Genomic DNA, 27781 nt, shown 5'->3' on the forward strand with positions numbered 1-27781 from the left:
GGAACGGAAAATCAGAAGGGAACTTACGATAACAATCGATGATGCCGTCGGGTGCTTAAACATATATAAATGAAAATATAACGCAGAGAGCAGTTATAGCTCTTGTCGAGTACAATGAAGGCTGCTCTGTTGCTTGTTGCTGGTAAGTATCGGCAGAATTTATAAACTTTCGTTCAACGTAAACCTCTTTTTTCTTACCTACATTTTACATAATTTAAGGTGTATTAATCCACTTGAAAAAACTTCTACAGTCGACAAAGAACAGTTAATTGCCGTAATTCACGAAGTAAAGTTCAGAATGCAAAACAGCTTAGAGTGTTGAGAGTGCTCTAGGAAGATTTTTCATTTCCTTGCGCTCGCGAACAATGGTAGTTCACAGATACGTGACGAAAGGTGTTCGTGTTGTCTATTTGAAAATTTGAGTGGTTGAGAGTAAGACCCAAGCAGTTACAAGTGTTAAGGTTCGCTGACTAGTTTTTTTATACCCATGAGAAGCAAACTGGGATTTCTAGTGAGCAATCGAAGCGAAGATTTGTAGTGCCACTTGCAGATGAAAATAATGCGAAGCATACTACAAAGGATGGTGGATTTTACAAGTTCGCAAACGAAGAGGGTAACGTAAGTTAGGAAGGGATGAAAAATGTCAAACCAGTGGAATGACTGACCCGCGAATATGGAATATAACTACGACTATTAGACAATGTGAGTAGTAATCTCTTATTGTATGCTGAGGGATTAGTAGTTTGTAACAAAGAATACCTGTAGATAATATACTATTGACATAAACAATTCGCTTTCTGGAAGAACTAGCACCTTGCCTTAAAAACTGGTAAGCAGAAAGCAGTTGTGGAAAACGAAACTGTCTGGAACCACGTGGCTGCTACGGCCGCAGGTTCGAATCCTGCCTCGGGCATGGATGTGTGTGGTGTCTTTAGGCTAGTTAGGTTTAAGTAGTTCTAAGTCTAGGGTACTGTTGACCTCAGATGTTAAATCCCATAGTGCGTAGAGCCATTTGAATCATTTTTTGAAAACGAAACGCATCATATTTTATCACAATGTTTTATCTTACACTGTAAATGAGAAGTTCCAGTATGCCCAGACTCTTCCTTGCATGATGTTATAGGCTCTGCAAAACCTGATGGCCCGTTTCTAGTGATTATGTATTATTTACCTAATGGAGTATTTTTCCGTTCAGTGTTTCACATAATTTCTTCGTTGAAAGTAAGTTAGTAAGGTGTGTTAGCCCCTCCGTAGGATGTTACATTTTTCTTAGATCAGCTAGATGGTTCTTAACAGGCCTCCCAACAGGGCAACAGACGTCTTTCATAGCCGACCACTTTGGTAACAGACGCTGCTCATTTTTGCAGCCGTCGTCAGCATGTAGAGAGTCGCTGACTACGTTGCCGCTTGTTCCAAGTCAAGCACGACGTGAATTTTTTCTGCTTGGTGGGTTGCCTGTTCCGCTAGATCCGCCGTACTGAGGTATGTCCGCTCCAGTTTTACTAACGTTGAGGTGTCACTGTCGGTGAAAATGACACGTCCGCCTTTTTTTTGCCCTTGAGAACAACATCTTCATTCGCCCCAGAAACCGCTGACTATCTTCACCTCAGCTCCCACGTTGCTGACGAATTGGGTGCCTCTATCCTATTACCAAGCGACCAGCTATTAGAATTGGACTGTACTGCATTTGTAGTCTGGATCATTGAATGATGAACCCCACTCCAGGTCAAGGCATAATTCTTGGGGGCACAGACAATGTTCCTAACAATGGAAGAAGGTGATATCGGCAAAACCACCAGACAATTAAAAAATGGCTCTAACAAAGGAACCTCCCCATCGCACCTCCCCCCCCCCCTTCCCAGATTTAGTTATAAGTTGGCACAGTGGATACACCTTGAAAACTGAACACAGATCAATTGAGAAAACAGGAAGAAGTTGTGTGGAACTATGAAAAAAATAGCAAAATATACCATCTGAGTTGTCCATGACCAAGATGGGCAACATCAAGGATAGTGAGAGCTGAGGAGCGCCGTGGTCCTGCGGTTAGCGTGAGTAGCTGCGAAATGAGAGGTCCTTGGTTCCAGTCTTCTCTCGAGTGAAGAGTTTAATTTTTTGTTTTCAGACAGTTATTACCTGTCCGTCCGTCCGTCTCCAAAATTCCAGGATATGTTCAGATTTGCTTGGACATATGCAGGATGTGACGGTCTACACACTGAAAAATTTAAAAACGTTAAAAACATATGTTTTGACAGAGCACAGGGAAAACTGTGCGACTGTGAAACTGATGCATTCATTTGTTGCAGTTTATGTGACACTCTCATGTTTTCATCACTTTTTGGAGAGTGGTTATCACATCCACAAGAAAACCTAAATCGGGCAAGGTAGAAGAATCTTTTTACCCATTCACCAAGTGTACAAGTCGACAACATATTTCTGTCATGTGACGCACATGCTTTCACCAGCGTCGTATAGATTATATCAGACGTGTTTTCCTGTGGAGGAATCGGTTGACCTATGACCTTGCGATCTAATGTTTTCGGGTCCCATTTGAGAGGAACGTCCTTTCGTCTATTAATCGCGCGGATTTGTGGTGCGGTCGCAAAACACAGAAACTAAACTTATTACAGTCAACAGAGACGTCAATGAACGAACGGACAAATGATAACTTTGCGAAAATAAAGAAAGTACACTTTTCACTGGGGTGAAGACTTGATCCAAGGACCTCTCATCCCGCAGCTGCTCAAGCTAACCACGGGACCACGGCGCTCCTGAGCACAGATTATCCTTGATGTTGCCTATCTTGTGCATGGACTACTCAGTTTGTATATTTTGCTTACTTTTTTCATAGTTCCACACAACTTTTTCTCGATTGATCTGTGTTCAGTTTTTCAAGGCCTATCCACTGTGCCAACTTATATCTAAATCTGCAGGGGGTGCGATTGGGAGGTTCCCTTGTAAGCACTATGGGACTTAACATCTGAGGTCATCAGTCTCCTAGACTTCGAACTACGTAAACCTAACTAACCTAAGGGCCGCACACACATCCATGCCCGAGGCAGGATTCAAACCTGCGAACGTAGCAGCAGCGTGGTTCCGGACTGAAGCGCCTAGAACCGCTCGGCCACGTGGCCGGCCCAAACAGTTACTCAGACAGACAGACACACACAGACACAACTTCGGTAGTGAAATTTGTAGAATTAACACAGGAGTCCGGCAAGACGATGGGTTCTCACAGATTGACTTCAGTCTGGCCTTAGACAAGGTATCAGGGAGTGGGATTAAGAACGGCAAGAGAAAAACATGGAAGGAGTCCATCTAGGACATGGCAGAGAAAGTTTTGAGATTAAATATCTCTCTTTTGCTGACGATGTTTCAAAGGAGAAAACAGATGCAAAGATAATGAGGGAAACACTTCACAAAATTGCAGATTATACCTGGTAACTAATATCGTATCAGAAAACGGAGTACATTGAACATAGACACAGCATAAAATAATAAGTACAAACACAACACGGAAACATCAAAGTAGCTGATATGTTTCAGTATTTGTGAGAATGGACACAATCGAATGGGTCGGTAAGACAAAAGGTAAAGAAAGATTAAAGAAAATGGAGTTAGCGTACATTCACCCAAAACTGGTATAATAAAAGATCAGTATCATTCCAGGCAAAAATTAAAAGCTACGCTACATCAATTATACTGTAAGAACTTTACGAATCTGAATGCCGGATATGAACAGAGAGAAATCTTTTAGGAACACGCAAGAACAAGGATAACAACCGGACAAAGACGATAAGATGAATACAGAAACATAGAAACATTCACACATACAATAAGAAGAAGGAGATCAGGGCCGTAATGAACGCGCACGCTGAGCAGCGCATGCGCAATGTCACCTCAGAAGGCTTTAAATAGTGGAGCTCAGCGCGTACTCGCCAGTACTACTACAGTGGCATTCACCTGAAGATGACCAGAAGACTCTGCGCCGAAATATCGTGGCAGAACGTTACTGATATCCGGCAGTTCTCCCGTGTTTTTATGGAACAGGAGATTAAAGTCTTGCGATCATATTTAGAGAATGAATGAAAATACGATAGCGAAAAGGCTTTTATTTCATTTACAAATTAAAAGACACCACTAGATGGTTGGAGGAGATAAGAAAGGTCTCTAGAAGTTACCATACAAACTAGGGAAAGTTCCAGACTCCTAATCAATACTGCAAAATATCCTGTCCAACGACGAAATTCACTACCTCAAAGGATCATGTCAAATAAACAGAGGCAGGACATCATCGAATGCACGAAGAAGTTCTGGGGACATAAAAAGACAAAGATTTTACCCTCGACTTAGGTTCTAAACGGTCTATATTTCACCAAACTTCAATAAAAAAAATATATCAGTGTTAGGCACAGCCGTAGCAATTTTGTTACTGTTGCTAAATATTGATTTGACGATAAGCAGGCTGATCTCGTCCAGCACCTTCGTAAAACTCTCGCACTCACTGAACAAAAGGAACACACTTCATTGTAATTTCTCTATCTTCTCAGTCTGTCCTACAGATTCAAGACGGGCGAGCAGTACACAGGAACCTACAGAATATTAGCCATCTCTTTCATGGACGAATTTTATTCCTTAGGAACTTTCCAATAAATCTCAAGACTTGCAACTGCTTATCCTGCAGTCTGTTTTGTGCAGTTGTTCCACTTATCGCTTCGGACAATTACTCCTTGGTATTTCCTCGTTCCAGTGAATCTTCGCCAACAGTTTAACTTGACTGTTGTGGGTTTCCTCATGTGTTTAAGCGCAGTGCTTTAATTACGTTCAGGGTAGACTTCCAGCACCTCCACCTATCATCGATCCTCTGCAGATTTCCAATTTCCTACAGTCTTCTGACGTAGCAACCTCGCTACAGACAACAGTGTCGTCCGCGATATATCTTATGGACCTTCTGTGGTCATCACAAGATCATCTATATACAGAGTGTTAAAGAAAGTATTCCATGTTTTGAGAAACTATTGTATGGTTCGAAACAAAGAAAGGAACAGATACCGTAACTATCTAAAATGCATACCTCATTAGGAATGAACACTTGTTCATCTCCGCTATTCTGAAGCTTATCTCGTCTACTGTAAGCTGTTTGTTAAATCGCATCATTCACAGAATGCAGTAAACATTTGGGTAAACAAATGGGACCACCTTACATTGTTGTTGAGTAACAACACACAACTGACATATACTCACCTATGTGTAATAACTGTTCCACAGTTAACAGGAACAAGACATCTAATGCGAAGAATAATGCATACCGATAACGCATACCGATACAATTTAGACAGTTACAGACCAATTGTTACCGGACTAATGTCTACTGTGTCCAATAACGATAGAAATGAAAAAAAAATGGCGAAAAGTTATAGTCTTACTATAGTTAGCAGTAATTATGTATCCCAGAATTGTTTCAATGAATGTAGAAATCAGAAGAAAAGTTTCTCCTACTCCAAAAGGAGTGAAAGTTACATTTGGTAAATAGCTAATGTCACTGAATTCACACAAATACTCGACATGAAAGTTAATGCGGTAAATAAACAAAATACACTCCCGCGAACTTAGATGTAGAAAACACCCGTAAAGTGAACACTAAAGACGTTCATTTGTGGCGCAATTATTTTAATAGTAAGCTTAATTAGGACTTGCAACACTTCATAGAAACTATACTGTGTCACGGCAATGCTGTCTATCTGAAAATGTGGTGAACAGAAGTGATTGTTATTGTTTGTCAGTTACTGTTACAATAAGTATTTGCGAATACTGATGTTACGGAGAGTTACGTCATTAGAGAAAACCAAATAAAATCATAAAATTACATTGGCTGCAAGATGGCCAGGCAAGCATACTTTCGTCACCGAAACATGTATTGCACTTGTATCACTTTTAGTTTGAACTGAGTGTCTGCGTTACCATAGCAGTGCTGCATTATATGGACAACTATAGTTACTACAGGTTTCTATTACAATATTACTTGATTGACAATGAGTTGTTAATTTAACGGATTCTTTTTTCTTTTCACTATATTTTTCGCTTATGACTTTCTCGGAAGTTACGGTGAGGGGATAGGACGACTTTGATGGTTAATGGGTTGGATCAATAGGGTTTGCTTTGACTAGACCAGTCTAATGTTCCAAGAAAACTACTATTACAATGGCATGCCTATCACACTACAATAAAAATACTGTCCAGATCTTACTTTGCTATGAGCTGCTTGAGGCACGATGTAATTCTTATAATGAATATCAGTATTGACGGTAGGCTCTTCTTGATTAGCGATGAGCATGGATAAACGTGGGCCACACTACTCTCTTCATTAATTCTAAAAGCCCTCTTGCGTCCATGTACTATGCTTGTACATGTCCTCGCTCACTTATTACAACGCCATTTACACCACAATATGCATTTGGCATTTGCGCGCCAACACACGCGTCTGCAACACAGGACAGATGCTTCACAAGTGATCTCTGCCGGCTCTCTCATCCAACGATATTATTGTTACATGAAATGTATGCCTTGTTTCGTGCAAATATAATATCGCTGATATTGCCAAATATATACTACAACGACTTGACGTAATTATTTCTTATTTATTCTTCCAACATGTATTACATTTCCATACCATCTGATTTATGATAAAATACATAAACACATATTGTTTCAGAAATGGGTTTTCAAGTCATGAAATAAAGTAGCTGCCAAATACGTGAGGCAATGTGTTGTAGTTTGTCAAGCTATTACGTACGACCTGGATTAGTGTCCCATCTATAAAGGAGGTGATCAGAACGTAGTTTGGTATTTTCCTTGTGAAATAGTAGGCTTCCATTCTCTCGCTGATGCACCTACCCTAAAATGTGTATTCGGCTTATAGTGTCATGAAGTGGTCGAGCTGAAAGTATACTTCTTAGAGCCCATGTCTTCCGGACATTTTGCTTACGTTTTCATGCAAACTATTACCTCCCAGAGTATGGAATCCTAATTTTACATCGTGTATATTGTGAACAGATACAGGCATATCACAGCTCGCTGTGGTTCCCTTGAAGTTATCTTTCCGACTATAAATTTTCTTTTATTGAGAGAGATGCGTTGAGTTATATTGGCAGTGAATTAGCGAATAAAATCATAAATCTGGTCCGATACACAGTATTCTGGTAAATTATCCGCTAAATGCCATTTCGGAACCGTATCGAATTACGTTCGGAATAATTCATGGAACAAGGCATCGATGTGGGCTACATTGGGCACACTATGATTCAGAGCTGATGAGTATCGCAAGATTTCTGCTTGCAGAATCCATTTGGTTTTTAGTGGATGAGACGTTCCTCCTTTAAAAATGTCATCATCCGTGTGTGTAAAGGGGGTTCATTTATTCTGTAAAGTCAACGAGCAGGCTTTCAATCATGTGTGCTATTTCAAATCGTTTTGAATGCTTCGTCGCTCCTTTGACCTACAATTAACTGCTGCTAGTAGGAGAGAAAGACAGGAACTTATCGACATCTTCTCAGATACGGATACCTTTCCACTACTGAATAATTTTAGTTTATATTGTTCTGTCAGTTACATCAACGTCGACCAGCTGGGTATTCTGAAGCAACTGAGCGAAACATCCTTCCGTGGTGAAACAGTTTCTCAAAATCTATATCAGTAATTGACCTTCTCTCCATGATCTGTCTTGATGGTGCCAGTACGGTGAATGAGTGACTGAATAAGTGCTATAGATTTATATACTGTACCTATAATTGTTAAGATTTTTGGTAAGATCGGCTAGTGACTGTAATCTCATGGCTCCTTTTAGCTCTTGTTTTTTAACAAGGCACCGAAGTCACATAAATGTGTATCGAAGCTCTTATTGTATTGACAGAAACTTAGTGACATATCACTCGAACCATGACGGGTCTTTGCATTTCACTGAAACCTTACTCAGCACGTACAGTTCTACGATACCGTTTCCAATGGTTGTAGAGTTGACCATTTTGTGTCTTACATCTTTGTAAATAGTGAAGCTGAATATTCGATCTTGAGAGCCGAAACACTCTGCAGTTTATTTCCTGATATTATTGCTCCAGTAACGTTCCTTTGAAACCAATTTTCATTGAATTTGTAACGGCCGTATGTTCACTGATCTTCTCTTCCATGTTAACCGATTCGCGAACTTTAGGTCTGTTACCAGATCATGTAAGAATTTCCCTATGAATCGCTTCTGTTAACTAAACTGCTGGAGGTATTTCTACAAACGTCGTCCAGAAAAGTCTCATGCAAATCCTGCCTGTAGCAACTGTTTTAATCGCATGACTCAACCATTTAATAGCTATATGAATTTTGATAGTTAGTGACCGGCGTTGCAATTCTTTTACACTTGAGAAGTATGTAAATATTACGCTGAGTGATACACACTGGGACGCGAACGCTACACCTCTTGTAGAATTGGTAAAAAGAGTAATCCCGCTTTAATTACTATCAATAAAGTTACTACACCAATTACGTTTTGCTGACGTAGCACTACATATTTCGGGATTTTTTTCCGCCTTAGGCTGTTGTAGGAAGGAACGTAAGTTTTCGATCATCTGTCTTCGTGTGTGTTATTCTGTGGCTTTTCCCATGCGGTCGTCTTTTTATGTCTACATTGCAATCAAATAATTTTCGAATGTATAGTCTGCGGTTCTAGATTATTGTTTTCGGAATATCTTCTTATGCATATCATGTCACATTCAAAATCCATAGATTGAAACGTACCTAACTCTGCATTCACAGTGTTTGTGTAACTTAAATCGTAACATAAGACTACGAGTTCTTCGTTGCCACTATGAAATGTTTTGGTGTGTTGATTGACAAATTTTTTTATGTGTCACGCTTCACATGTTTTTTAAAAACTATAAGAGTCACTTAGAAACGTAATAGGTACTGCAATAATGAACCGCAATGAATAATGCAATTCAAGTCACTAAGTAAAGTGCTTCCAAAAGAATTGAAGAAATGCGGAGATAACCGCAGGCAGGACCATACAAAACTACGATAAACAATAAGTAGCATAAACGAAAGGACTAAGGAGAATCATGCAACAATCACAAAGTCAAATGCAGACCACATAATAGACGCTGTGGTAGAAAGCGAGCACAATGAAAAAACTGTTACATATATTACAGAAAACAACGTAATATAATTGACAATAAGTATTGAAAGAAACAGTTGCGAAATAAAATCAAGCTGCATTTACGCGGAACACATTTCTTGATCACAGTGTATAAAGAGAAGTACATGAGCCCTAAAGCTACCATGTTAAGTTCTCATCGCAAAAAACACAAGGATTCATGTCCAGTCGTATCAAGAACAAGCTACAGATCCAACCGTGAAAGGTTGCATTGCCTTTTTGGTAGACGCTATCATGCCAAAGAGGAATAAAATGTGTGGAGGAGTGGACATGGTCGCCAAGCAACAAAACATGCTAGTGCTGATAATTATTCCTTCCAGAATGACGAAATCACCCATGAGAATACATTTCCCAGACCATAACGCTCCCTCACTCTCGTAGCAGGGTGTTGGCCTCGAGACGTCCCACGCCGTACACGCCAAGTGCCATATAACCGATGGAACATAAAACGTCATTAATCTGAAACGGCCGCTCAAAGTAGGTCAGGTTACGGTACTGGAGCGCAAATTCAAGCCTTCGTCGCCGATGCCTTAGTGAGCGCAGGAATTAGGCACCTACTGAGGACGATAATACATAGCAACTTTCACTGGATGATCGTTGAGCAGACACTGTTGGTAGCCCCTTGGTTCATCTGAGCGGTCAGTTTCTCAACAGTTGCATGTCTGTTCACCCATACACATCTCCATAGCTGTCGTTCACATGCACTATCCTCCGCGTCTCCCTGGAACACTTTATAGAGCCTCCACGGCTATACTGAGCCCTACCGTCTGTGGGTGGTTATCAGACGTTGACCCGAACGGCGGCGGTCACATTAATGTGATGGAATCGCGTATGTACTAGCATCATCGACTTAACCTAGGTAGTGAAATAACTCTGTCTCCATCGTATAATATGTGGAAGATCATAACAAATAAGTGGGGCTGTCCACGCAAGGCTGTTACTACTTTGCCCCTAACTATAGTATGAAATATATCAGAAAACCAAACAAATAATAATGGTACCTATAAATCTTTTCACGCATGTGATTTTCAGAGGACGTTACAGGAACTGTGTTATAATAGGTTCCGTTCTTTACCTTGACGAGGAGGGAAAAACTGCTACAGATTCATCCAATTGGAGGTACTAGTTCTTTTCAGCCAAATACCAGTTACATGATCATAAGGAGAAGGGCTTACAGATTTTTCAATACTTTCATTCTCTACTACAAAGGAGAGAGCGGTCTGTTTGCTGTCAGAACCAAAGAAGAGCCTAACTTTTTCAGCCTAATATCTGGCTAGGTTTTAGTGGGGAAGAGACAATCGCAACTACATATTTCTAGGAGACAATTTACATCTCCGTCATTTGACTTGCTAGAAGGGAACCCCTTCAAAAACACAAGTGAGGAAAGAGCAAATATTTTCCATTTAACTGTGAGATTCCAGCAATCCAACAAGAACTGAAGAGGGTACTGTATTTGCTTATTTATCCAGGAAGTTAATATCGAAAACTTGCCCGACATGATCAAACAGTGCTTGTCGCTGTTGATGCTCTCTTTTTTATTTTCAGGGAATTGCAGACTGTTCAAGTGGTGATCCATTTTTGTCATGTACAGCATTACCAACTACCAGAGGAGATGTTAGGCGGGCGGATGGAGTTCGAATTCCGAGCATTTGGGGGGTGATTTCCAGTTCCAGCATTTGAATTTAGCCAAGAAGCTTACGAAAGACTTTCTCTACTGGTGAGGAAGTGTCGTTTGTTGCTAGTTCAGGCGATGCAGGCGGTAATTCGCTTGAGATTCACACTCCCAGTCGCAGTGACAATAGTATTCTACTTTCGTCGAACGGATTTCATCTGCGAGATTCGCCTTGGCCATGGGGACTCTGTGGTGCACGCCACTATTGTATGATAGGTCAAGTTAATGACGACTAGAGTGACGTACCGGGTGATCAAAAAGTCAGTATAAATTTGAAAACTTAATAAACCACCGAATAATGTAGATAGAGAGGTAAAAATTGACACACGTGCTTGGAATGACATGGGGTTTTATTAGAACAAAAAAAAAAAAGACACCTCATATTGCTAGAGATCTCTTGCGCGTGTCGTTTGGTGATGCTCATCTGCTCAGCCGCCACTTTCGTCATGCTTGACCTCCCAGGTCCCCAGACCTCAGTCCGTGCGATTATTGGCTCTGGGGTTACCTGAAGTTGCAAGTGTATCGTGATCGACCGACATCTCTAGGGATGCTGAAAGACAACATCCGACGCCATTGCCTCACGATAACTGCGGACATGCTTTACAGTGCTGTTCAAAACATTATTCCTCGACTACAGCTATTGTTGAGGAATGATGGTGGATATACTGAGCATTTCCTGTAAAGAACATCATCTTTGCTTTGTCTTACTTTGTTGCGGTAAATATTGCTATTCTGATCAGATGAAGCGTCATCTGTCGGACATTTTTTGAACGTTTGTATTTTTTTGGTTCTACTAAAACCCCATGTCATTCCAAGCATGTGTGTCAATTTGAACCTCTCTATCCACATTATTCCGTGATTTATTCAGTTTTAAAATTTATACTGACTTTTTGATCACTCAGAATATGCTCCGATGTAATGGTTCTAATTCCCTGTAATTAAAATAACCCATGAGATTCGACTAGACAGTGAACAAGTTTGGAATATTGGGTCGATATTCTAGGGTCGAGCCGTACATCCTTAATTTTTTACCATTAGCTAAGCTCCATAAAAAGTATATTTGCGAAATTTACCTATGCATCACCGATTAACGTGAATTTAAAACAAATACAAAATGTATTAAAATAAATATTTAAACATGGTGAAAGAACGTTAGTCTCCTGAATAACTGATGTAGCAAACATAAAAACGCTTATACTACAATGAAATGATAATTTAGCCGGTCAGTTAAATAGCTACACGGGGATCCTTCAAGTAGTGCTTAACCATGAAACCAAATTACAAACATTATCCAATCCCCTAAAGTTTGCATGGTTCTGTACTTTAGAGTTCGTAAATTCCTATTTATTTATTAAAGGGCAATGGTCAGTGGAACACATAGTCTCCTGTCATCGACTAAACACAAAATACTCCTCAGTTCGTAAATAATTATAGTTCACTACAGAGTTCAACATATCAGAATTCATGTAATAATGAGTAGATGTGATAATGTTAATAATAATTACAAATTAGTTGTGATGCAGTACCAGTTATATCCCACTTTTCACATCATCTACGTCATCAGTATCGGGGACCATATAATTTTTGACACACTGCGCCACCCGTCACCCAGAAGAAAGGGATGATTTGTGAGCGCCCCTTCAGCACTTGTCACCTCAGCAATAGATGCTCAAAGAGCTTCTCACCCTCTCCTCTGAGTCATACCAAGCTACACCTCTGGGCAAGGATTATTTGACTCTTATCGGACATTTTACGATCCAATGATTACATTCCCCTACCCTGTCCATCTACAGTCAATGAAAGTCAAGAGTAGTTATCCTCCGGGTTCACTCAGATACATGAAGTCCAGTATGGCCAACACTATGGCATCATAACCTAAAATTGTAGATCCAATAAGGCGAACTCATTCACATCACAAATTCAGTGGAACTACCTGTCGAAGTCGACAATATCACAATAGGTCCAAGCGTCGTAGCTGTGATGTCACAACAAGTTCCCCTTCTGCCAGAAAGAAATCCTGCACCTAATGACTACATACATTACACAGTTGTGAGAGATGTGGTCTGGTTTACAAGACCACATATACACGATCAGTGTGCGATTCATATTACGTATGTCACCAGTTTACCGAAGGTAAGGCATGGAGAACGTCATCCTGCAGTCATGTACGGTGTAGGTGCGGAGAATATGGTGATCTGGCAGGTTTACATAAATGAAAATATGTAAAACATTATAATTTTTCTTCAGTGTTAAAGATACATAGAGATAGTGATTTTACAGGTAATATCGCCTGCCTTCCGCATAATTTAGCTCTCAGCTCACCCGTTCCACGCATGGAAGAAAACCACCGATATCCTGTCACTCGCCGGCAGCCAAGTGGCTACCGAATGTGGCTTAGTCGCATGTACAAGTGTCGGCCTCTCAGCGAAGTCAAAGCGTTCAACTCCCAGGTTAAAATGACTTTGGGTGGCTGAGAAGCTCGCCAGCATATGCGCTATGTGACACTGCGAATGAATTAGACGAACGAATATACTAGAGATGAAGCAGGTAACAGATTTTCTTATACGTACTTTCAATTATATCCTGCTGCTTGAGAACAATTCACTGGGCAAAAGACGTCTAACCAAGGCAGTCAATTGATTTTATTATTCACTGCTTCAGTTAGCCTGGCTCTGTAATTCTTTTCATAACTAAGTCTGTGTTATTTGCACCAAAGCGTGCATGCTGTTCGTGTTGCGGTACAGTACGTCTTTAGATATTCTATATAAATGGAACAAAGATCCGTTATTCTCTTGCTGTAACTTCCTTGATTGTAGTGGGGTGGTTTTCATGTACGTCTTAAAGAACATCATTCTCAGATTCACACTACCAGACAACATCAGTATCTTTACCACACAATGGAGATATGTTAGCAAGTGGCAGAGTTCGTGATACGTGTCAGTAGAGTTGCACTACACCTCAGTATAGTTATTCTAGCAGCTGGTACATACATAGCATACTGTAGTGTTTCAGTGCTAAGTGGTAGAGTAGCACTAACAGCCATTTGACGAAATAGCGGCCTGTAATTATGTTCATCGATTTTTACAGCGCTGGTAGCAGTGGCGGAGGTCCACGGGCAACCAGAAGAGTCTACCACCGTCACCATTTCGAGTGACAATCTAACCACCAGCAACATCACAGCGGAGAGAACATTTTTGGCGAAGTCATCGTACACGGGAGATGACGATACCATTTGTGTAGAGTCAGACAACAAGTTCTACTTGTATGTTAATGTGTTGAAGCTCTATTCTTGCTACAACCAGCTACGGAAAGGTAAATAACTTTAAACAACACGGTGCACTCTATTCAAAATTGACAAGTTAAAATCAGATTGTTGAGTATAACATTACGCGAAGGGTTCAACAGTGAATGTGAAAATACGAGTGAAATCAAATAATCAAGGATGAGTGGCTACCCTTACATCACAGTGCGCAAAGCAAGAATCTCCACTTCACGAAATTACAACTGTTCATGAATCTTGTGTCGAGTCAGACAACAAGTTCTACTTATATGTTAATGTGTTGAAGCTCTATTCTTGCTACCACCAGCTACGAAAAGGTAAATTACTTTAAACAACACGCAGTTCTCCATTGAAAATTGATAAGTTAAAATCAGATTGTTGAGTATAACATTTCGCGAAGGGTTCCACAGTGAATGTGAAAATATGAGTGAAATCAAATCATCAAGGAAGAGTGGCTACCCTTACGTCACAGTGCGCAACGCAAGAATCTCCACTTCACGAAAGTGCAACTCCTCATGAATCTCCACCAAAACCATTCACAGCAATGTGCTGCGCGTATTTAATTCACTTTTTGGAGTAATCAGCGTTCCCCTTAAATCTGCTGCATTATTTAAATCTTATACACTTCTACACACCTTTGAATTCATTTATGAGTGTTATGTTGTGCAACGCGAGGTCAAGTTTCAAAATTTAACACAACATATTTTAACAGGCGACGGAAGTTGCCACGAGTGACGTGGTACATAGCGTTTGATTAATTTCCACAGTGAATGTGTTTGCAGCATTGTACACAAACCTATACTAAGTTAAACACTCTAAAATTGTAGGCAAGGCACCCTTTTCGTCGTACCCTGTAGAAGGCCGACAACGCAATTAGTGTATATAAACAATACCCGTCACACGCTTAGGGACAAGTAGAAACAGGCTTACAATATTAATATAGTTTTAAATTTAGCGATGCGTTGACGTAGAGACGAAGAATTAGATGAATTGGGGAATGGTAAGTGAACGTACTGGTTTACACCTTGTCAAAAAGATCATGTTGGCATTAAATTAGTGCACTCACTCATTCACTGTCCTAGTGACAGACATCTACAATCTACCATCAGACCGAAATGTATGCTACTTACAGACGATGATACACCGTTCTAGTAATCAACCGTATAAGCAGTGCAAAAATTATCCCAAATCTGAGGCGTTTATAAATAGCAATATGCCTCACATTTCAATTAGGAGCCCGTGAAGGTTGAATAAAGAACGTCGTAAAAGCACGTTTGTTACGCCAGACCAAAACATCGAGAAAGAAGGAGGGGGAAGTAGCGTAGTCTTCATACTAGTTCATACTTCATACTAGACTTCATACTTCACTTTTACATAAAAGATAAAAATTTTAAGTATATCCTTCTAATGGCTTTCTGATTACCTGTTGTAGTAAGTTCAGAAGAAGGCTTTAGCTCAAGCGTACGGTCCTTCAAAGTTGTGTGGTGTATTTAAACCGTGCAAAACGTGTTAATAATACAAGCAACTTGCTAAATAAGTCTAAAACATTTCTGTAAAAGCGTCGTAGACAGCACACGAAGACAAACAAAAAAAGTGTGCAATTGTGCAGCTTTATCATCGTCTTAACGTTAATGATGTAGTTGTAGCAATAATGAATATGTAGATAGACATGTTTACAAAACAAACCGTAAAATCTACATGTATAGTAAATTTGTTAATACACAACGACGATATTATTGCGCTTTGCTTTTCGTGGCCACTGTTGGAAGCAAGCTGAGACATTGCATTTATCAGGTACAGTGGTTAAGGAAAACGCACCTGCCATCGAAGCTATCAGGTCACCTATGCTTATACTATCAAGCTGTTCATGGTGTTCCCGCGAAGTATCTCGATAAAAACTGGCGACTAGCCGACAGAAATGCCCCCACTCAGAGATACAATAATATTTGGCCGATTAACAAACACAAGGTAGCGTCGTATCTCGCACAGAGGTGAAGTCCATTAACTTCGACAGGGATCGTAAAGCGTAACACTGGCTCAATTTCAAGAGAATAATTCTTCAAACTCTAACAAAATGTGAATCTTCTAGAGTTGGGGAAAATGAAAGGAATCACCACTACAAACTTTTGGTCTCTGTCAAAACCATTGACATTTTGGTCATCTTGCTCTCTTCACCCTTGGCATTCTCAGTCATGGATAAAGGTACCGGATTCATTCGGTGTATGCACAGGGCGATTTTTTCCATCGCGTACGAACTTCAGGGATTGATCGATGAGCGGATACTGAACAAAAAAGGTCTAACGAACTTTGATCCGGCAGTGGTTTCGTTGCTAATGATCTTTTATTCATATATTGTTACTGAACTGCGGTCTATAACGCGCTGTACCATGGCTGCATCCAAACAGTGTCAAAGGCACCATGAATACGCTGTTCCAGAGTCTCCGCGTCTGGAAGGGGCTCTGCATGCACAATACTTTTCAGATGGTCCCATAACCAGAAATCGCACTGGTTGGTATCCGGTGAACGGGCAGGCCATGCACCAGGAACACTTCGACCGATCCATCGACCAGGGAAGACACGACTGAGATGCGTCCAGAGGTTAACGGTTAAGTGAGCTGGAACGCGATCATGTGGCAGCCACATAACGCTTCTTATCATCAAAGGAAATTCTTCCAGCAAAGGGGGGTGAAGTGACCCACAAGAAAAGACGATTGCTCCGGCCTATTGGGCGCCAGTTATCCCGGCCAGCAAATCTCAGCTGCATCGATGCTGATGATTCGCTATCACTATTCCATGGGGGTTATGCATACAGCCCAACAGATGACTATTATGGAAGTTGAACATACCACTCCGTGTAAAGGTAGCCTCATCTGTGAACAGGATGCATGACACAAATACCGGAATCGTTGTTGCCTGGTGAAGGAACCAGTTACAAAACAGCCCCCCCGATGTGGAATGTCTGCTGTCAGTAAGCCCTGCACACGCTGTACGTTTTAATAGTAACAGTTGTTATGGCTTGTGCTGTACTGGGGGGCCCACTGCCTGGTACTGACACGGCGGTCACCCTCCATGGTGTTAACCACATTTTCCTCCAAGTCTGATATCCGTAAATTTCTGGAACGTCTTTCATGATTTCGTGCTTCCTGAAACGACCCTGTCTCAGACTAACGGCGAAACACTTTTGCAAACACAGAATACTGTGCTTGTTGTCGGCAGGAATAGGTCTCATGATTCTACCTTTCTGGCCGCCGGCCGTTGTTACTTGCCTTTCCGTTAGTAAATACCAAGTCGGCATGTTCTCGATTCGAGTAAGAAGCCATTGTGTCCAACGCTGTATCACGTCAACTATAAGGTGAGTCAGCAACAGAAGTAAATCGGGCACAGAATTACCAATTACTATGACAGGAGAGTGTGCTAAGACATGACGTATGAGGAACAGTACCAGCGCCGGCCGCTATGGCCGAACGGTTCTAGGCGCTTCAGTCGGGAACCGTGCTGCTGCTACGGTCGCAATTCGAATCCTGCCTCGGGCATTGATGTGTGTGATGTCCTTAGGTTAGTTAGGTTTAAGTAGTTCTAAGATGTAGGTGACTGATGACCTCAGAAGTTAAGTCCCATAGTACTGAGGTCCATTTGAACCATGCATACTGTAAGTGTGGCTACGTGTTACAGCGAGTATTAGACCGCAGTCTCTGTAACAATATATGATTGAATTAATGGTCTTTATCATGGGAACCATGCATCACCGAAAATAAGTTAATTAGACCTTTTTGGTCCGTATACTCTCATCGATCAATCCCAAGAGTTTGCACACGGTGGAAAAAAAAATACCCTATGTAATTCTGAGGACTTGTAATGTAACTGAACAACAGGCTAACACCGACACCACAGGTTTCGATTATTACTTGTAACATAACAGCATAATACAGCTGATGTCTGTCTTAAAGAGCTCAAATGCGCTGCTAGTGCCCTTCATAAAGACATCTATGTTGTTTTTAACGAGACGACGTCTTTCTAGTGACAAAGTACTACGGACACAGAGGCGACTTTTAAAAGAGTGTCTGCCAATGTCAACAGCTAGGAGAATGTGTGAGGCCGTCTAATGGCGCAAGATCTACTGGCAAACTGCCCGTCCAACCACTCAGCGATGCATTTCCTAGCTTGGACTCAGACTATTTTTTCTCGAACTCCATCAACTTCTACCATTACAAGGCGTAAATACACCTTATAGTCATTCTTTCTGCGATAAAATTAGGTTGTGTGTACCTCGCAGTACACGCCGCACGCCGTTAAGTGAATATCTCCGTCTCTTGTGTCACAAAATGTGCCACCTCTGCAGCCCAATGTTTGTGGTTGAAGCACACACAGAAAATACAGCAACTGATGACTGGCGATGATTGCTAGCACCCATCTCGTGAACCCTCGGATACCCACGCCCACACCCCGATATTATTGGTTCAAGCACCGATGGAAAGAGTCGGATTTTGACTTGCAGCACAGAAAGACATGGAGCATACACTGTGACAACCACATAGGCTCATTTTGGACACACATTATTACTTTGAATAGAATACGAGGGCCACAAACCTCACAGAATCTTTGAAATTTTCAACTGTGCCAGTTAATTGCTACTTATGTAAGTTACGAAACGATGGAAACTCTTAGCATCAAAACACACACACACACGCACACAGACACACACACACACACACACACACACACACACACACACACACACACCTGTGTATTTCAGTGTCGAATATAATAACTACGCCTTAAGTACTCACGTCATTAGCAATCAATTTTTCCTGAAATTGTAACAAATTTCTCATTAAATTACCCTCTTTATTGTCTCGTCATTTAATTTTCCTCATTAAATTCATGTCACGCATGTATTTGTTCACACTCTTGTAGCTATTGACTGTCGCCTCTCACATCTTTTTGCGAAAATGTTTAACTATTCCCTGTTTCTTGTTTTTCGTCAATACTCACAGACACACGTGGGACATAATGCATCATCACCCTCTACTAAGTGCTAAGTGAGTACCATTGCCATAAGTAGCTACCATTCCCCTAGGAGGTCGCCATTCTCCCTTTGGGATGGCACTACTCCCTCAAAGTAGAAGAATCTGCCCTTCAAGATATGTGTCTTACGTCACGAATCTGGCAGTCCTGCTCCATCTTCCCTTTAACATAATGTAGCTGTGTAACTGAAGACAAAACTACTACCATTTTTAGCGATATGCAAAGCGAGTAAAACATACATGATCAAAAACGGATAGCAGTATGAGAACTCTCAACTGAGAGAAGCAGAAAGTTTTTTTTATAAGCAAGACCCTAACAGATAATGCTTTCTCTGTAAGTGGTATTAATATTCAATGCGACGCTTCTTGAAATACCAGGACACTTCAGCTTATTTGCTTATCGATCTCAGTAACCTCCGTCGTAAAGCAATCACAGCTACAGACACAGAACACTGGACAGACAGTCGCAACGTATTGAGGGCATTGAGCAGGTACCGTTCGTGATCAAATACAACTATGGAAGACGAAATCGTAAAAAAAAAGTACTATGGCACCGTACAAATTGTACATAAACGTTATCGTGTTTGAAAATGTGCGTGGCCGAGCGGTTCTAGGCGCTACAGTCTGGAAACGCGCGACCGCTGCGGTCGCCGGTTCGAATCCTGCCTCGGGCATGGATGTGTGTGGTGTCCTTAGGTTAGTTAGGTTTAAGTAGTTCTAAGTTCTAGAGGACTGATGACCACAGAAGTTAAGTCACATAGTGCTCAAAGCCATTTGAACCATTTTTGAAAATGTGCAATAGCGTACAAGTGTTCAGATGAGTCAAGCAGAGTGGCAATGGTTATGCGACAGTCTGGCATTCACTGAAGGCAAGCTCACCACCGAATGTAATTTACACTTACTGTGTAGGACATGTCGGTGATCCGTACTGGAGATTGTAGTCCAGGTGGAAATTTCCGCCGGCCGAAATGGTCGTGCAGTTAAAGGCGCTGCTGTCTGGAGCCGCAAGACCGCTACGGTCGCAGGTTCGAATCCTGCCTCGGGCATGGATGTTTGTGATGTCCTTAGGTTAGTTAGGTTTAACTAGTTCTAAGTTCTAGGGGACTAATGACCTCAGCAGTTGTGTCCCATAATGCTCAGAGCCATTTTTTTTGGAAATTTCCGTCACACAGCCTCTTTGCCTAAGTGGTCAACATCTTCATTGCCAGCGATCCCACAGTGTTATTTCAGCCAAGCGAGAGCTCATATATTCCCACACTTGGATAATCATTTATACATGGTGTTACAAAAAGGTTCAGCCAAACTTTCAGGAAACATTCCTCACACACAAAGAAAGAAAATATGTTATGTGGACATGTGTCCGGAAACGCTTACTTTCCATGTTAGAGTTCATTTTATTACTTCTCTTCAAATCACAATTATCATGGAATGGAAACACACAGCACCAGAACGTACCAGCGTGACTTCAAACACTTTGTTACAGGAAATGTTCAAAATGTCCTCCGTTAGCGAGGATACATGCATCCACCCTCCGTCGCATGGAATCCCTGATGCACTGATGCAGCCCTGGAGAATGGCGTATTGTATCACAGCCGTCCACAATACGAGCACGAAGAGTCTCTACATTTGGTACCGGCGTTGCGTAGACAAGAGCTTTCAATTGCCCCCATAAATGAAAGTCAAGAGGGTTGAGGTTAGGAGAGCGGGGAGGCCATGGAATTGGTCCGCCTCAACCAATCCATCGGTCACCGAATCTGTTGTTGAGAAGCGTACAAACACTTCGACTGGAATGTGCAGGAGCTCCATCGTGCATGAACCACATGTTGTATCGTACTTGTAAAGGCACATGTTCTAGCAGCACAGGTAGAGTATCCCGTACGAAATCATGGTAACGTGCTCCATTGATCGTAGGTGAAGAATATGGGCCCAATCAAGACATCATCAACATAGTGGAAAAATCGTGTCTACTGCCGGATGTTTGTGTCGCTCTGGCACAATATTTCGGCCACGTAACTCGTTGCCTTCTTCAGGTGCTACCTGAGACTGCCGTGTTGGAGGATCTTGTCCAGTATTTATGTCCAGAGGGCGCTGGGTGCTCTCTTTGCCGTCCGCGCCCGCCTGGCACTGCTTGTAATGTGTTGTTCCTTCGGACGTCCGCGCCCGACTTGGGCGCCATCTATGGCAGCTCTCTGAGGCCTGTCCTGTGTCGGGCGTTCCGTTCGCGGTCCGCGCCCGCCAGGAGCTACTCCTGAGGTTTTAACCCCTCCCTGGTGCTCCCACGGACGTCCGCGCCCGGCTCGTCCACCATCTGTGATCGTGGCAGTTGTCTGGGGCCAGACCTGCATGTGGCGTTCCGTTCATTGACCACGCCCGCTTGGCGCTGCTCCCAAGGTGTTGGCACTTCCCTGGTGCGCCGACGGACGTCCGCGCCCGCCTAGTCCACCATCTGCAGTTGTGGCAGCTGTATGAGGCCCGTCTAGCGTCGGGGGCTCTGTTCGCCGTCGCGCCCGCCTGGCGCTGCTTGTAAGGTGTTGTTTCTTCCCCGGTGCTCCCTCAGACGTCCGCGCCCGACTTGGTCTCCAACTGTGGCAGCTCTCTGAGGCCTGTCCTTTGTTGGGCGCTCCATTCGCGGTCCGCGCCCGCCTGGCGCTGATCCTGCGGTGTTGACACTTCCCTGGTGCTCCGACGGTCGTCCATGCTCGGCTCGTCCATCATCTGCGATCGTGGCGGCTGTTAGAGACCCGTCCTGCGTCGGGAGTTGCGTTCGCGGTCTGCACCCGCCTGGCGCTACTCCTGCAGTGTTACTACTTCTTGAGGAGCTTGTTGGTTCATTATGTTGAGCCCTAATAAGCTCCAGAGCCGGACTCCACGCCGAGCTAACCTGGTAACCGCTGTCTCCTTTTATTAGGTTGTCAGGGACCTTGATCTCGATGGCCTCCTTTATGACACTGCCCCAAAATCTTGGCATCTGTGTCACAATTTTGGTGTTGTTGTAGTCCATTGAGTGGCCGAGCTCCAGACAGTGCTCCGCTATGGCATATTTTGCTGCCTGTCCGAGTCTGGTGTGCCTCTGGTGTTCTTTGCACCTGACGTCGACCATCCTCGTTGTCTGGCCAATGTATGACTTTCCACACTGGCACGGGATGTTGTAAAAGCCTGGTTTACGTAGCCCCAGGTCGTCCTTCACACTCCCTAGCATGGTCCCAATTTTGGAGGGTGGACAGAAGATACTCTTTATATCATATTTTGAAAGAATTCTGCTGATCTTTGCAGAAATAGGTCCAGTATATGGCAGGTATGCCACTTTCTTCACCTCCTCTGTCCCCTCTTGTGTACCCTGTGGTTGACTGGTAGTACGAAGTGCCCTTTGGATATCTGTGGAGGAGTATCCATTTCTGCGGAACACCAGCTGTAGATGTTCTACCTCTGTGGCCAGACTTTCCGTATCTGACAGAGCTCGAGCCCTGTGAACTAATATTTTCAAGACTCCATTCTTCTGTGCCGGGTGGTGGCAGCTACTGGCTTGAAGGTATAAGTCAGTGTGGGTGGGCTTACGATACACACTGTGCCCCAAAGTGCCATCTGCCTTCCTCTTGACCAAGACATCCAAGAATGGGAGTTGTCCATTCTTCTCTAGCTCCATAGTAAATCTTATACTTGGGTGGCTTGAATTTGGATGTTCCAAAAAGTCATCTAGCTTCTCCCTACCATGGGGCCAAATGACAAAAGTGTCATCGATATACCTGAGAAAGCACTTGGGTTGGTAAGTGGCTGTTGCAAATGCCTCCTCTTCGTACCTTTCCATGAAAAGGTTGGCTACCACTGGTGATAAAGGGCTGCCCATTGCCACTCCTTCCGCTTGCTCTTAAAATTGACCCCCATAAAGAAAATATGTTGAGGTCAGTACATGTTTGAACAGGTCGAGCAGAGCACCATCGAACTTCTCTCCAATGATATTGATTGAATTGGTGAGTGGCACTCATGTGAAGAGCGACACTACACGAAACTGACCATGATGTCAGAGTCCACGATGAGTAGCTGCCTTAGCCGTAGTAGGAATTCCTCCGAGTTCCGAATGTGGTGTGCACATTTGCCCACATATGGTGCCAATATCTTCTTCAGGTATTGTGCAGTGAGGTATGTCGCTGCAGGTCACCAAGAAGCTTCATCCCAAAGCACCTGTACCACCCAGACTCTATGGACTCCCCAAGGTCCACAAAGAGGGGGTCGCTCTTCGACCTGTTGTCAGTAACATTGGATTCCCCACAGACGACCTGCACGCCGCAGCCGAAATCCCACGCCTGAGAGAGCGTTTCAAGGATCTGGCAAGGGCCTTCTATGAAGGTTCCTCCAGATCCGGAAATGCACTCATCCACTCCCTAGGTCGGTATGACATGTCCCGCGATAGGCACAAGCGCCCTATGACGATCTTTGACGATTAAGTCGAAGAGAAAATCCCAATACCCAACCCCTAGTCCAGTTCCTTCCCATATAACACCAATCATCTCGCCTACCTCAGGCAAGTACCAGATACATTCACAACAATTCATCACATATCACAGACACCAAAAATATATAGAAAAATCACACACACGTGTACACAGGAGAGTAAAAGCCGAAAGGCTACAAACTCCCCCTCACACTTCCCCAAAGAGGGGAAAGTAACAGATGAAAGCAGCAGGTGAAGAAGGCAACGAGTTACGTGGCCAAAATATTGTGCCAGAGTGACACAAACATCCGGCAGTAGACCCGATTTTTCCACATGTCAAGATATCGCCGGGAAAGCCTGAAGACTTACATCACCAACAATGCCTGCCCAAACGTTCACAGAAAATCTGTGTTGATGACGTGATTGCACAATTGAGTACGGATTCTCATTAGCCCACACATGTTGATTGTGAAAATTTACAATTTGGTCACATTGGAATGAAGCCTCATACGTAAAGAGAACGTTTGCACTGAAATGAGGATTGACACATTATTGGATGAACCATTCACAGAAGTGTACCAGTGGAGGCCAATCAGCTGCTGTTAGTGCCTGCACACGCTGTACATGGTACGGAAACAACTGGTTCTCCCGAAGCACTCTCCATACAGTGACGTGGTCAACGTTACCTTGTACAGCAGCAACTTCTCTGACACTGACATTAGGGTTATCGTCAACTGCACGAAGAATTGCCTCGTCCATAACAGGTGTCCTCGTCGTTCTAGGTGTTCCCCAGTCGCGAGTCATAGGCTGGAATGTTCCGTGCTCCCTAAGAGGCCGATCAAATGCTTCGAACGTCTTCCTGTCGGGACACCTTCGTTCTGGAAATCTGTCTCGATACAAACGTACCGCGCCACGGCTATTGCCCCTTGCTAATCCATACATCAAATGGGCATCTGCCAACTCCGCATTTGTAAACATTGCACGGACTGCAAAACCACGTTCGTGATGAACACTAACCTGTTGTTGCTAGGTACTGATGTTCTTGATGCTAGTACTGTAGAGCAATGAGTCGCATGTCAACACAAGCATCGAAGTCAACATTACCTTCCTTCAATTGGGCCAACTGGCGGTGAATCGAGGAAATACAGTACATACTGACGAAACTAAAATGGGCTCCAACATGGAAATTAAGCGTATCCGGACACATATCCACATAACATCTTTTCTTTATTTGTGTGAGAGGAATCTTTCCTGAAAGTTTGGCCGTACCTTTGGATAACACCCTGTATAAATGGTTTACGGGTCAACAGGTTCAAAAGTTTTAGTACTGTAAGAGGCGATAAAGAATCACTGAGCAGGAAACATAGAGAAGCTTTCACCCTGAAACAGAACGAAATGCTGGTAGTATTGTAAGAAGTTCTGTGGTCGTGTCACTTGCCACTGCTGGTAATCTGAATGTACCTGACTTCTGCTAACATGGTATGCAGTACTTGCTTCCCACAAAGTCACTGGTTTTGGAGCAGTTAGAGTGATACATTTTTAAGCAGATACTGTCTTAAAACAGCATCAAAGTTTTATTTATAATGAGAGTCTAAGGTAGCTCCAGTTATTAAGTTCACCTTTGACAGTTTCATTGGGAAAGGAACTTTATATCTGTTTAGCTTATGTGCTCTAATGATCATTCCTGATATCTCCTGAGTATCTAAATACACATGGAATAGAGGGGGAAGCACTACAGTGATGCAGAAGCGTTCATTTCTACAGTTTATGGTGTCACTGGAGTCTATCGATCTCGGGTTGTTGTATTCATATTAAATGCTTCTAAGAAGAAATTTGGTGGATGGGTAGGAGGCGGTAAGTGGGTAGTCTTTACTTGCGTGTGTGTTATATTAAATACAAACCTGGGAATGTGAACTGAGATGTTAAATGTGCTATGGAGCTCAAAGCAAGATAACTTACATGAAATTAATAGTATCCTCGGTGTGAAAACCGATTTTATTCATAACCAAATGAATAAGCAAACTAAGAAATTCACGCAAAACAGTAATATCCAAATATATAATACTGGGTTCACAACTTTGCCGCCGAGACTGTTTCTTCAGTACGTGTTTTGAATGTGCGGTTGCTGGGGGCCGGCAGTGCTCACCAATCCCCAAATCACAAACTCAGAGATCGCCAGATCAGTTCCCAGCATACGAAACTGAGGGACCTGAGGTTATCGTCATTTGGCATGTTACAGGATACATGTGTTGCTTATTGAATGCTTCGCACTCCAGGAGCATTACCCTCCTAGAGGAACTTGGTTCTAGTGACATCCTCAAACTCGCGAAATGCGCCAGGCGTCATGTGTACTTCCAACTGTCTGCTATAGTGCAAGTAAGGACAAGAATCCGGTAACATAGCACGCTGATCAGCAATTACAGCGGTTGCGCCATTATTAGGGCACTCCCTATTAGCCGGCCCTTGTGACCGAGCGGTTCTAGGCGCGTCAGTCTGGAACCGCGCGACCGCTACGGTCGCAGGTTCGAACCCTGCCTCGGGCATGGATGTGTGTGATGTCCTTAGGTTAATTAGGTTTAAGTAGTTCTAAGTTCTATGGGACTGATGACCTCAGAAGTTAAGTCCCATAGTGGTCAGAGCCATTTGAACCACTCGTAATAACATTCACCACCTATTAAGCATGTATTTGTAAAATGTAGGACCGAGAAAAATACTGGCGGAACCCCATATTATCACTGTTATACGACCATAACATAATCTTGTCACATGCTATGTAAACAGGCGAAGACTTACCGTTGTCGTATGACTAGTAATTTTAAACGTGCTACGTTATTTTCATACATGCTACTGTTAATAATACATATTTCCATTCTTTGCAGTTTACGTGGTGAAACCAAGGAGTCAGTGTGAACCACACCTTTCAGATTGTCCCAGGCACTAGGAGTATTGCAACTCTGTGGCCTCAGCTTGAAGGGACTATTTCGTCTGCGAGAGACTGAGATCTAAATGGCTGTCCTGCTGACTGAAGACAACTTCTGTTTCCAGAGGAGCTAAGAAACTGCAAGAGCGTCAGAACTTAGCTAGTTTACTCAAACATCTTTCTCTTGTTTCTGTAATAGTTGTATACTGACGCAATAAATGTGTAGTTTCATGACGTCAACTGTTATATTCAAACTGCAGAAGATATTCCCTATCTATAGGCTTATTATTAATAACATCAAATCCATTACATCCTTTACTCACACTGACCTCCTATAATCCCAAGATTCAGTTCCAGCCTTAACACATTGACTGCCACGAGGACACCGGCGGCCACAGGTAAGACTTACGACTGACGCCCTGGCTTGTCCTTCCCTCGCCTGGTAAATACATGAAACATCCGTAATCCAGAGCAAACTGTGGCTTATCTGACTATAGTGTCTGGCAAGTAATAAGGCAAATTGGACTGTCAAATATCACGCCAAGATGCGGGTTAACATTGTCGATGTAGTATAAGTGATCCTGTACCGTCTCAGTTACTAGCCCTTCTGGATTGAAACTTAAATACAAGGGCGTGCCGAAATGTAATGTCTTCGAATTATTGTATGTGGAAACTTAAAAATCTTTTTAATTAAAATAAATTTTAAGTAACATTCTACACCCTTATTATTTATGTGTATATGTTTATTTCTCATCATAGGCACCTTGTTTATACCAACGCGATAACAGTTTCTTAATATCGTCAGTGTAGAATGTCTGACTTAGCTGAAAAGGCTGTCATCTTGCTTCTACTTTCGCCGCTTCTAGGGGAGTGATAACCTCAGATGTTAAGTCCCATAGTGTTTAGAGCCATTAGAACCATTCTCAGCTGCTTCATCACTATCAAAGGGAAATTCTCTAAAGTTTCCTTCGAGTTTGGAACTCGATGAAGGGCGGATGAGGCCAAATCGGGACTGAATGGGAGATGATCTATGACCTCGTATACAAGGTTTCGGGTAGTAACACATGTTGCACAATAATTGTTAATTCCATTTGATGACATGATTTTCCAATTAACAGACACTAACATTTAGATTTCAGTTATTAACGGCATTTATTCAATGAAAATATACGTACGCATTTTACCACCCTAGTACCACTGAAGTCAATATTACCCCGTAAGCAACTGGAAACAAATCTCCCTAGTTTTCAAAACTATTATTTC

At 42.6% G+C, this 27781-nt stretch overlaps 1 protein-coding gene across 1 annotated transcript; it reads left to right on the forward strand.

The window, feature by feature from the left end:
* LOC124777385 lies at positions 1 to 26752 on the forward strand. The gene is made up of 3 exons (XM_047252775.1): positions 1 to 142; positions 13953 to 14177; positions 26478 to 26752. Exons 1-3 carry the CDS (start codon positions 115 to 117, stop codon positions 26537 to 26539), a joined length of 315 nt encoding a protein of 104 aa, XP_047108731.1. The 5' UTR covers positions 1 to 114; the 3' UTR covers positions 26540 to 26752.
* The last annotated feature ends 1029 nt before the right edge of the window (positions 26753 to 27781 follow it).

Source organism: Schistocerca piceifrons, chromosome 2 (assembly GCF_021461385.2).
Source record: "Schistocerca piceifrons isolate TAMUIC-IGC-003096 chromosome 2, iqSchPice1.1, whole genome shotgun sequence".
Classification (NCBI taxonomy): domain Eukaryota; kingdom Metazoa; phylum Arthropoda; class Insecta; order Orthoptera; family Acrididae; genus Schistocerca; species Schistocerca piceifrons.